At 38.8% G+C, this 12,424-nt stretch overlaps 1 protein-coding gene across 1 annotated transcript in view; it reads left to right on the plus strand.

Annotated features, from left to right (window-relative positions):
* The window catches only part of LOC133449416 (RNA-binding protein 5-like), a 12,408-nt gene extending 604 nt beyond the window's left edge, over positions 1 to 11,804 (plus strand). The window contains exons 4-24 of the mRNA XM_061728560.1: positions 1,675 to 1,744; positions 2,108 to 2,181; positions 4,251 to 4,334; positions 4,410 to 4,470; positions 4,573 to 4,644; positions 4,738 to 4,898; positions 5,020 to 5,117; positions 5,394 to 5,481; positions 6,031 to 6,090; positions 6,179 to 6,251; positions 6,342 to 6,445; positions 6,539 to 6,668; positions 7,086 to 7,177; positions 7,292 to 7,477; positions 7,570 to 7,719; positions 7,975 to 8,046; positions 8,132 to 8,311; positions 10,335 to 10,409; positions 10,493 to 10,593; positions 10,701 to 10,830; positions 11,039 to 11,804. Coding sequence (XP_061584544.1) covers positions 1,675 to 1,744; positions 2,108 to 2,181; positions 4,251 to 4,334; positions 4,410 to 4,470; positions 4,573 to 4,644; positions 4,738 to 4,898; positions 5,020 to 5,117; positions 5,394 to 5,481; positions 6,031 to 6,090; positions 6,179 to 6,251; positions 6,342 to 6,445; positions 6,539 to 6,668; positions 7,086 to 7,177; positions 7,292 to 7,477; positions 7,570 to 7,719; positions 7,975 to 8,046; positions 8,132 to 8,311; positions 10,335 to 10,409; positions 10,493 to 10,593; positions 10,701 to 10,830; positions 11,039 to 11,164 — 2,187 coding nt within the window. The 3' untranslated portion in view covers positions 11,165 to 11,804. The remainder of the gene's footprint in view (positions 1 to 1,674; positions 1,745 to 2,107; positions 2,182 to 4,250; positions 4,335 to 4,409; positions 4,471 to 4,572; positions 4,645 to 4,737; positions 4,899 to 5,019; positions 5,118 to 5,393; positions 5,482 to 6,030; positions 6,091 to 6,178; positions 6,252 to 6,341; positions 6,446 to 6,538; positions 6,669 to 7,085; positions 7,178 to 7,291; positions 7,478 to 7,569; positions 7,720 to 7,974; positions 8,047 to 8,131; positions 8,312 to 10,334; positions 10,410 to 10,492; positions 10,594 to 10,700; positions 10,831 to 11,038) is intronic.
* Positions 11,805 to 12,424: the final 620 nt, after the last annotated feature.

The following is a 12,424-nucleotide window of genomic DNA, read 5'->3' on the forward strand; positions in this document are numbered from 1 at the left end:
ACAGGAATCTTCCTTTTTAGAACAAGAAAAAAGAATATATGTTATAATTTCATATGAAAGCTACTTTTCTCAGTCATGTTTTATGTATTGCTAGAATTGTGTTGCTGTGTGTCTATCTGCCGTATAAAGGTCAAAATTATTTATATAACACGTTTAAAAGCACCCAAGATTGTTCAAAGTCCTTTACAGGGAGACAGTAAAATAATATACATTAAATCTATCAAAACAAAAAGAGTAAAAAAAACAAAACAACAAAAAACTATATTTTATGGCAAATTATTTAAAGCTCAAATCGAATTGAAGGCCAGCTAGTAAAACATGTTTTCAGCAGATAAATGTAATGATATTTGGTCGCAACTTTTACGTAAAGCTTGTGCCCTGAACTGTGACCATCAAATGAATTAGTTCAAATCGTTGCCTCCTCACTCCTTCCTCCTATCAGTACTAGTTTTACAGTATGACACCGGGGGTTTCCCTCGGTGTGTATCATATTCCCTCAGGATGTGATGCACTCATCAAGCTGTGGAGCTGCAGTTCCCTGAATGACCATTGGAGGCTGACTCCTAAAGTCAACATTGTCCACTGACCTCCATTAATCTAGAAATTTCCCCTCTGTGGGACTATTAAAGGGTTTCTTATCTTATCTTATCTTATCTTATCTTATCTTATCTTAACACATCCATCTGCAGATATGGAAGAAATTAACCTGTTTAGAAGTTTGTTTGTTTTTTTTTTTTTTAATTTTTTTTAAGTACCCTCATTAGTTAAAATCATGAAACAATGAGACCTAGTTTTTCATTTCACATTTGCATTGTTGTCATTGCTGTCAAATAGCTATCTATGATCATTTTAGCTACTTAGCTCTTGGGATGAACCTAACATCTGGGCTTGCAAGAAGACCTAATGCCCATTTGTGGATAAACCAAGGGGCAGGCAGCTCCTGCTGAGAGGACACAGACCTTTTCTCACACAAATGGGCTTCTAAACCTCTTTTTCAGAAATTTAAGGGTGACACCACAGAGATGTTCCAGTTAAACTCAAAAAAGAGTTGGCCCAAGAAAGCCACCCTCATGATGCGGCCACTGATATTCTATTGGAATTCACACAGATTAAATGGGGGAGTTTCAGCACAGCATCAGTTTGATCAGATTACACACAGCCAACTGGCATTGTGGAATCATCTGAATGACAGGAGCATTGTTTATAAGAGTGTATTCTGTCATGTAAGCTTTTCCTTATACAGACAGTTCATCTCTCTTACTTTCCCTCTGTTACTACTTCCCAAGGTGGAGTAGGGTTATAACAAAAATGCTCTGTTGCTCAACCTCTGGGTTGTTCATTTTCAGAGCAAAGTGGGAAATTGGTGAAAAAGTCCTGCCTTAAAAGTGGTCTTTTTTATTTGTGTTTAATTGAATTTTACTTGGTGAGCAGAACAACCACACGTTATCCTAATTTTTCATGAGTAACTGTAAATCTCTTGCACAGTTTGCGTTTATGTATTTATAAATGGATCCTTAGCCTGGCACTTGGAATTAAAGATGTGTGTGTAAATGCTCTCTGAACGCTGATTAAACATCATGTTAACAGTGAAAGTGGAACCGTTGAATTTGATCTGCTTTTTATTATTATTTTTTTTTTCTTTTTGTAAATGTACGAGTGGCTTTGTTCCTTCAGATTCACATGGCGCTTGAGCGGCTCGGGGGACCCCAGCCTGTAGATGTACGCTTGATGACGAAAAGAGCAGGTGAGTGTTGCTGTTCAGAGGAGTGTCTCACATTAATGTCCATGCTCTCTTATAAACCACCTCACCTCCCATTAGTCTCTGGAGAAAAGCCCCATATTATGATGTCAGATACTGTGTGCCACACAGTTTGGTTTGATGTGATTTGGCTAGGTAAGAAGGTAACTGTATCTTTGCCATTTTTGTAAATAAAAGCTATGGTAGGAATTATAATAATTCCACCATCACCAAGGTGTCTTTTTAAGCACCCTCCTCACTTCAGTTTTTACTTTGAGCTGGACTGTACAACCCCATTGCAAGTTTAAATGTTGCACCAAAACATTCTAACTAACACGCCTCCCGTCTATATTTGAATGCTGTTTCTAGGTATAAGCAGACGTTTCGCCTTCGTGGAGTTTTATCACTTGCAAGATTCCACCCGATGGATGGAGACCAATCAGGTGGCTTCACCAATTACCAAGCCTAGAATTATTATTTGAGATTAGAGGCGAAATAACCAGTACCATGATGAACATATCAAAAAGCTGGATCTGATAAAGTGATATCAGACAAAAATATATTCAGGATATCACATATGTTTGATTTCTTTTCATGGCACTACACAGCAGATTTTCAGTCAAAATAAGCCATAACTGCTCACTTTAAGCCAAATTGCAGTGCAGCAACACTGTATAAGGTTTTGACCCTTCTGGTACAAATATTTAGTATGGCATTATGCAAAAAAAACAAAAACATGTAGGACCTTAAAGCAACACTATCTAACTTGTGCCAAAAAGCAGGAAACTTGGTGTCTTTGGTTAGAAGTGGTGATCGTGGTGAAAATTTGCTGATCATTATCAACACTTCAAACACAAGATGCAGCAAGCCAGTTAGTTTAACTTGGAAGTCCAGCATCAGCAGGTCAAGCTTGATGTCTCTGTCCCATTCTCCACATCACATGTCAGTGTAGCAGTAGAAGGTTTGAAGCTGTAATTTTTAACTGATTAAAACAAAGTAATTGTGTTACGTTTACATTGCAAGTGCAGCTGGAATTCTTCCTGGCAGAGTGTATGCTGTATTTTTGTAGCTGAAACACAGTGGATTGGAGCAGCTGGCATCATATATGCTGGTAACTAGGGCCCTATTTTATATGTGGCCTTAGGAGGTAAACCAAGATGTTAATTGTGGCCTAGTAATACTAGAACCAACAACTTCATCAGCCGAGTTTTTGAACCCGCAGTGGGTTTATGCTACGTAACTGCCTGGCAACAGGGGTCTCACACTTACAAGATTTCTTTCCAGACTCAACCCCTGAGTTGTCTGATTGCTCAAAGCTCTGACAGCGTTCATGTGAGCTTGGAGCAGACAGAGTCCTATCTTGGTATTAATGTTACAAGTATCTCCTTCTGAACCTTTTTGTTACTTCGTCGTTGAAAAAGATAAGTCAGTCTGTCAACATGTGTTCCTTCTGGAGTGTTTAGTGCGATATTTTTGACTGGAAATGTTAAAGAGACATGGGTGCTCCTGCCAAAATTCAAGAACGTTTTTGGTCAGTGAACAAAGTCATATTGTTTTGGGTTCAATGTACTCCAGTTTTTGATGTATGTTTGCCTGTCATTGCCAATCCTTGGTTCTTGATCCATAAGCCTCATCACTCACCAGCCCCCCCTCCCTAAAAATATCTAGCATGATGGATATTTATTCAGAGCCTGCAAAATATCGGTCAACCATCGAAATCATGTGAACATTAACACATTGACATTGACGATTGTAGATTCAACATCAGTGTCCCTCCTATATGAGCCAAGTGCTATTTGAAAATCAGGCTCCAGCTCTTGTACTGAGAATGTGGCTATAATAGTTGGAAAGAAGAGCAGAGAGACACACTGAAGGCTTATCTTGCTGGAAAGAGATGATGATCAAGTGCTCAGTTCATCATTACCAGCAAGCATGTGCTAGACTCTGCTCGGTAGCTTATTCAGCCACTTGCCAAATATATGTGTATATATTTTTTTTAAGCACTTGGCCTTTTCAAACATTTTCAAGCAACCAGCCAGATGGCTATGTGTAGCAAACCATCTGGCACGTTAGGTTAGCATAATGTTGCTTTAAGCCAATTAAGCTTTTTGCCTGTTCCTATGAAGAGTATGCTTCCTGTCCACAGAGAAGCCCATGTGGCCTCGTTCAGCACCGACTGCCCTGCTGTTTCATAGCACATTCTGCTCCAGCTCAGCCATGTGGATAGATCCTCATCTCCATTTAACAACCGAAGACAGGAGTGAGATGGGGATGAGCTGGCAGCACCCATTTGAAAAAAAAAAAACGAATTTCCTCACGCTCAGGCTTCTTTTTGTCTCTGGTCCTTATATTTCCAGAGACACCTCACCTAAGCACCAAATGTAAAACCTAGCCACTGTTTCCACCCATTCCAGCTTACCTTACCCTAGATGGAGTAGTGGCAGGACCTTACCAGGCACTTTGTTACAGACGTGGTGAATATCAATTTAACTGAAGGCTTTTGACTTCATAGAACGCGCTGGTGATTAAAGGGAAAAACATTCCAGTCCACTACAGCAACAAAACGCAGAAGGGTGAAAACTGGATTTGCAGTGCCGTGAGTATCATCTCTTTAAATACATTTTATTCCAATAAAAGATAAAGAAGTAACATAACTTCTTGTTTATTACAGTGTGGTTTGTACAATTTTCAAAAGAGGACGACATGTTACAAGTGTGGAACAGGAAAAACCGGTGAGTACATCCCTGTTGGAACCCGCGACTGTGTCCTGCACCATCTTATTGACCCGTTGCAAGTTTTAATCTGTCATTGCTACCTGTCATTGCTAATATTAGGAGAATCTGCTGAAGGAAGTGCTCAGACTCCAGTTGTAGAGTCTCAACAATCAGCAGAGTTCAGTGGAGACAGTGAGTGTGTTATTTTTTTGGCCTACATTCTCAAATATTTCTTCCATTTCACACATTTTGCATATGCAATATGTTGGCTTTTCTCGTTCTCAGCAATCATTTTGAGGAACATTGCCCCCCAGTCTACCGTTAATGGAATTCTGAACATATTGGCGCCCTTTGCCAACCTGTCTACGAGCAACATCCGCCTCATTAAAGACAAACAAACAGGACAGAATAGAGGCTTCGCCTTCATCCAGCTCTCGTCCCCCTTGGTATTAAACTGCAATATAGTCGAAATGTAGTTGGTGTGTTTACGCCGGGGGAGGATACACACACACTTGCAGCTTTTTAAAACGTGTCTTCATTTTTTTCTTTTTCTTTTTTTTTTTTTAGGAGGCATCTCAGCTGCTCACTATCCTCCAGAGCCTTCAGCCACCTCTAATGCTTGATGGAAAAATAGTCTGCGTGGATTATGCCAAGAGTGCTCGGAAGTGAGTCAACTCATTCTCTTTGATTCAACTTTCTGTTCAAAAAGCATCTAGTGCCAATGAGCTATTTTGGATCTACATGATTTAATATTTTGTTCTTCCTTTTTGTGTGCCTAGAATAAAATGAATGCATTCATATGCTTTATTCCCTAAATATACACAGCTAGTTGTCCTTATAGATACGGAATAATTCACAAGGAATAACTTTGTTCGCACATTGGCTAAAAAATTAAGGTTTAAACATTTTTTAGTAAAATTTTAATTATCTGTTCTTCCCAGAGACACTGTCCAGTGTGATGGGGTCAGAGCCAGCGCTCTCTCTGTTGCCAGCACTGCCATTGCTGCAGCTCAGTGGTCGTCCAGTCAGGTATCAATTTTAACGGAGCTCATTTATGTTTCTGGTTTTTTGTTGTTGTTGTTTTTATTTATTTTGTTTTCATAAATTACAACAAAGCGTATTTGTAACTGTTGTGATGAAAGCAACATAAAAAACCTCTCATGGTTAAAATAACTGAGAGATTATGTCCATACAAATTATAAGAATTATTCTTACACTATTAATGCAAAATTAAATTATACACCAAATTTGAAAACTATTTCTTTCTTATTAGTTCTGCTAAAATTTACTTGAATTAATTGTGTGTTACAATACATGAATCCTCAACATTTTTGAAGACTTAACAAGAATGCCATTATATGTGTTTTTTGTTGTAATTTTTTTTAATAGCTTTCCTTCATTTAATACGTTAAGAGCAATGGATTATTAGTTTGTTTGCTTGGCTGTGGGCAGTTTTATAAGCAGAACAGATTAGCCTTGACAAATTGATGAATTTTAGTGTGGGTGCGTGTATGTGTGAGACATCTGTACATTTGCAGGTGATGGTATTGACTTGAATATCATTCTTTATCCTTTTAGTTGCTTCAAAGTTCAGGAGCAAATGTCCCTCTGCCCGATGGACATGCACAGCAACCGAAGGTCAGTTTTTAGCCCACTTTTTCCACAATAGTGGCTTTTGACGATATAAACCAGCTATTGCTGAGCTGTCAATTTCCTCTAAATGAAGGGGACATCTTATCCAGTATGGCCAAAGCAGCCTGAGGGTCTGGCTCCTGTCGTTGGAAATGGATTGTTAGGAGGTAATAAAAAGAGTCAGTCAGCAACAGATATTTCAGGTACGAAATGCTGAAACTGCTTACTTTATACCATGACTATTTATCTTTCTACAGCAGCTCCAGGAATGAAGACTTTGATGCCTACAGCCACAGATGTGGTCGTATCCCAGACAGCTCACCTCTACCAACCTGTCATCATCAGCCAGCCTGTGACACAGGTAGCTGGCACCAAAAAAACTACAACTCATCTTGAATTAAGGACTCTATTTTACTGTACATGAAAAAAACATTTGTTTATTTTTTTTCTTTAGACGCATCAACTAGTGCTGCAACAACCAGCATCACAACAAACAGCTAGTTTTTGTACCGCATCACTAGAAACGCCAACATCTTCCATTGCTGCAACAACAGTATGTGGCGCCACGACTGCAAGCACAGCAGGTGAGATTAGTTTACCGAGATACCCTCCATCCCATGTGCGGCAGAAGCACCGCCATCTGGCTGTGCAGCGTCACCTACTATGAATTGTGGGTCCAACCAGAAGCACAATAATGTGGTTTAGAGGCATCCTAGAAGCAACTGTCTGCTCTGCACCTGATGAAGATATGCAGCATTTTTGTTTGACGCCACCCATCCTTTTTTATAATCTTCACAACAGAAGAGACATGGTGACAAAACAAAAGCAAACTATGGCATTATTCACACATGATCTCAAAACTTCCAAGAAAATGGAGACAGCCGCACCGCGGTGCTTCCATTCCCAATCGGAGCCAGGAGTTACTCATCTCTATGTCGCTGAATGAAGTCGAAAAAGAGCACATGACAGAAAACTGTCTAACAAAATATGTGTGTTTGCAGCTGTTCCTGACACATCTGAATACCAGTATGATGAAGTGTCGGGTTACTACTATGATCCAAAGACTGGCTTTTACTATGATCCCAACAGCCAGGTATGAACAATGTGGTTTTATTGCACATAATGTTATGCTGCCAAACAGCATTTACATGTTAGTTTTATTCTAAGAATTACTTTATCCTGTTTTTCTCTCACATATTCGCAATAGTACTATTATAACTGTGAGACTCAGCAGTACTTCTACTGGGACAGTGAGAAACAGACGTATGTCCCAGCTCCGAATGTATCTGACTCCAGCGCAGACTCCACAGCTTGTTCCTCAACCACAGCTGCCACGAGTAGTAAAGAGCCCAAGGATAAAAAAGAGAAGTACAAAAATAAGTCTGCACAGCAGGTACGTGCCACTTTAAAATGCTTTTTGTTGTTGTTTTTGTACTGCACTTAAGCCTGCCTTTTAAAAATGATATTTTGTACATTAAATTTCAGATTGCAAAGGACATGGAACGCTGGGCCAAAAGCTTAAATAAACAGAAAGAAGTATGTAAGGGAAACCTCCAAAGCACAGGGCTTTCTAAGGAGGAAGACAGGAAAGAGTCTGCAGCTGCAGATGCAGCTTTTTCCCTTTTCGAGAAGAAGGTAGTGTATTTATTATCTAGAAGGTTTAACTTGAGTTGTAATAACATGCAGCAGACTACTGATGGAGACTGTAAGTGTGCTTTCTTTTGTGAATTAAATTTAGGTCAGTTTTATTAATTTATCAACATTACCTTCACTGATCACCTACTGTACCTTCATTCCTGATTTTCTTGACGTTACCAGCCTTTGAAATACTTCTAGATTTGTGTTCATGTATTGAGGGAAAGGCTAACTAAATGTGTTGCCTTCTGACAGGTAGGACGTTTTGAAATGACTTCCCTCACAGGTGAACATTTCAGGCTAACTGAGCAGGAGATTTCATTAAAGGTTTGTTTGCCATCATTCAGCTATTCCACAGAAATGATTGAAAACAAATAATTTGGAACTCATCTTTTATTCATGTTCACATTAGAGTGATGTTGTCGCTGCTTACAACGGGGAAAGTGACCCGGAGGAGGGGGGTATTGAAAGAGCAGCAGAGGAGGATGGAAAAATGACAGACTGGAAGAGAATGGTGTGCCTGCTGTGTCGCAGGCAGTTCCCCACCAAAGAGGCTCTGCTGCGTCACCAGCAGCTCTCCGACCTCCACAAGGTGAAGTCAGTCAGCAGGTGTTAAATGTGCAAGTAGCTATGAATATTGTGCTCTCTGCCACCTGTTCAGGACAAGAAGATATGTTCAGTGCACTGAAATACACTATGCTGACATGTAGATTAAATATGAATGGGTTTACGGATATGAAAAAGAAAGTACACCCTCTTTCAGTTCTAGGTTTTTACACTGCAGAATATAATATATAATAATAATATATTCAAAGTTTTCACTTTACCACATCCTAAATTATGGAAATGCAATTTCTGAGGAACAAAAGCACATGACTGGTTAAACTGTGGTATTGTTTATTTAATAAGAAGTTGTATAAAAATGACTACAGCCAAAGATTAACTATATTTTAAAAATGCCTTCAGCAGCCATAAAAATCTAAAAGCACACCAGCAAATTGAAAAAGAATTACAGAAAAAAAAGAAAAGAATAAAGGTGTTGCAATGGCCCAGTTGAAATCCAGACCGCCGACGAAAATAAATCCTGCAAAAAAGCTATGAGTAAGGAACTTAAGAGAACTGCAAATACACAAATGTTGCAAACCTCAATCAACTGAAACAGCCGTCTTTAGAAGAATGGGACGACAATTTTCCACATTATGATGGATAGATGGTGTTGCAATGGCCTCCCCTATTACTGTGTGAAACCTCAATCAGGATTTTAAATTTAAACAGCATATTAATCAGGTTTGTAAGATGGTGTTTTTCCATCTCTGTAATATCCCAAAGATTAAGAGAATCGTCTCCCAGAGTGATGCTGAAAAACTAATTCATGTGTCTGTAACTGCTCAACTAGATTACTGTAATGTGTTATTAGCAGGATGACCAAGTAATTCTCTGAATAGCCTCCAGCTGATCCAAAATGCAGCAGCACGAGTGCTGACAGGAGTCGACTAGAGACCACATCTCTCCTCCCTCCGCCTCCTTTCATTGGCTCCCCATACAATTTACAGTCCCATTCAAAATTCTATCACTTGCGTATAAAGCCTTAAACAGCGTCACTCCACGATATTTCAGTCTGATAACTCTCCGTTCTCAGAGTGCAGGTTTACTTGCAGTTCTTAAAGTATCCAAATGTAGATTCTGCTATCAGGCACCATTACTATGGAACCAACTTCCAGTTTGGATTAAAGAAGCTGACACCACCTCCACCTTTAAAACCAAACCTAAAACGTTTCTGTGTAATAAAGCTTATAGTTAGTGTAAACTCTAGTGTGTTAGGGCCAATAGTCACAGCTGCACCTACAGCTTGTCTTAAACAGCTTCGGTGTAGATATTTTGCTATAGGCCTACGCTGCAGGGGGACCCCAACATGATCCACTGAGTGGTGTCCCTCTCCTCTTCTTTTCTTTCCTTTCTTCATCTCTATCCTTGGTTATCAATTAGAAGTATCTCCTTTTTTCTATAAAGGAAAAAAATATAATAATAATAATAATTAGAAGTATCTCATAAGAATTATTGTTCTCCATTGTTCTTATAGTTTGTTGTGCTGGTCTGCCCCCTTTTTCTCTTCTGTACATGTTTGCAGGCCAGAGCTTCCAGAGCTACATACTGACCTGCAGTCCCATTCTCTGACTGTCCCAGTGTTTGCTGTCTACATCTGTTTGTTCCTAACTTCCTGTAGTACACCAACTAACTATGTACCAGTCATCTGTACATAGAACTCTGAGCTCTCCAGCTCACGGATAACTAAAACTAATATATCTGTGACTTTTCTCTCTCTCTCTCTTCATTTTCCCTTTCCTATCTTACTTTTCCTGCTCTCCCCGACTGGCCCTCAGCAAGAGCCCCCCCTGGAAAGCACCTAGAGACAACTTGCATTTTATATATATATATATATATATATATATATATATAGATATATATATATATATATATATATATATATATAATATATATATAGATATCTATGTATGTCATATGTTGTGTAGTTTAATTAAAAGAAGTGTACTTTGTTTGTCACAAGACTATTGTTGCATATATTGGGTTTTTAAAATATTTTTTTATTATTTTAGCAAAACCTGGTAATTCACAGACAATCACGGCTTTCAGAAGCTGAGCTGGAGGAGTTGGAGAGGAATGAGACAGAGGTACTAGGCTTAAAAATCTTAATCTTTCTGTGTGTATTTCTGTAGTGAGAATGTATTTAGCAGTTTTATGGGGATTTTTGCAGCTGAAATACAGAGACAGGGCTGCAGAAAGAAGGGAGAAGTATGGTATTCCTGAACCTCCTGCAGCAAAGAAGAAATTCTGTCAACCACCTACCCCCGTTGTGTAAGTGCAAACCGGTAACATCACTTGCAACCATATAACATGTCACAGTGGTCCCTTTTGTTTACCTTTTTTTTTTCTTTACAAATTCTATCATTGAACATCAACAGAAACTATGAACAGCCTACAAAAGATGGCCTAACCAGTGATAATATCGGGAACAAAATGCTGCAAGCAATGGGCTGGAAGGAGGGCAAAGGTCTGGGGCGGCACCAACAGGGCATCACAGCTCCAATCTCGGTGAGTGCACAAATGGTTCATTTTACTTTACATCAGTCATACCACTACTAGCTCCACTAACAGATGGGATCTGCCTCTTACAGTTCTCTCTCTTTCTTCTTTTGTTTAAAATATGTTTTATTACTCGCAAAGTAATTAGCACTGTTACCTCAGGGGCACCGGTGTCCAATCTGCTTCCTCTAATAAGTGTCTTCACTCCTCCCCACAGGCTTCAGTGAGGTCCAAGGGCGCAGGCCTGGGTATTAAAGGAAGCTCGTATGAGCTTTCACCATCTGATACATACAAGGATGCTGTTCGCAAGGCCATGTTTGCACGTTTTACTGACGATGAATGATCCCAAGACAGATAAGGGATCATAGTCAACTGTGAAATCTTAACTTTCCTTGCAAACAGATTTTCCCCCTTAAGCTTTAATTTGTAAATAAAATATATATTTTTTATGTATAAATGTTTACTGCAGATTTTGATTTTGTCAGAATATGTTTTCAGTGTAAGGACCATGTACAATTTGTAAAATGTATAATGTTTGTAATTATTTGAGCTTTTTGTTTTTGTAAAATTCCCCAAAAATCCGAATTATAATTAAACGTGTCACTTTGTGTTGACAAATGGACCTGTTATTTACAAGGAAATGTTGTTCTTTATTTAAATGAAAGCAACTTTAAAAAGGTAATCATATATTTAGTTGTTGGATGTGGAGAGTATGTCACAAACTGTTATTATGATTGGTCTTAATATTATGAAGTATCAATATTTAAAGGTGATTGTGGATGTAGTGTAAGGTAAGCTGTCATACCTCTGAATTATTTATTTTTTCTTTCTGCGATTGTTTGTCTGTCAAGCAATAAGGTTTCCTATTTGTCATTTAAAAACATCTCTTGGACCAGTAACCGATTTCTTAGTTGAAATCTCGACGTCTCTATTACTTGAACACTGGCTGTGGTTTGTGATTGTGACATCTGCTCTTTCATTAAATGCCCTTGTTTTGAAGGCACATTATAGCTTGTTAATCCTTTTCTTGTCTTTTTGCCTTTTCTTCTCCTATCTGATATAGGTATTTTGCTGTGCTGAAAGGGCCTCCCAACTGTTTTATGCAATTCTTGGGGGAAATGTTTTTGTCTTTATTTTTTTTTTTATTAAATTTTTCTATTCATTCCAGTAAGTAGCTCCTTTTTAAGACATTTGCTTTTTTTTTTTAAAGCATTCTACAGGTCAGCAGATGGCTGTGTTGTGCAGTATTTCCCTGTTTTTTGTGTGTATATACACTTTGGGTTTGGTAGGTGGGGGGTAGTAGCCGCTTTTTTTCCTTTTTAAACTTAAACACATATTGACACATTTTCAGAGAAAATTTTGTTCTTAAGCCTTCACCATTAATGATATGATCATCATTTACCTTCTGTTCCATATCTACTTGACAGATTGAATGTTCTACTTTGCCGCCTTGTTTACAGGGTTTTCACACTGGTCGCCTCACTCCCTCCCTCTCAGTGACACAAAAGTTGTCCTTAACATGCTGCAGGGCTCATGGTGGGGAAGGGAGTATGAGGGGAGAGAGGGTGGATTAGGATCACTGATGTCGATCCATAACCCAACA

Source organism: Cololabis saira, chromosome 8 (genome assembly GCF_033807715.1).
Source record: "Cololabis saira isolate AMF1-May2022 chromosome 8, fColSai1.1, whole genome shotgun sequence".
NCBI lineage: Eukaryota > Metazoa > Chordata > Actinopteri > Beloniformes > Belonidae > Cololabis > Cololabis saira.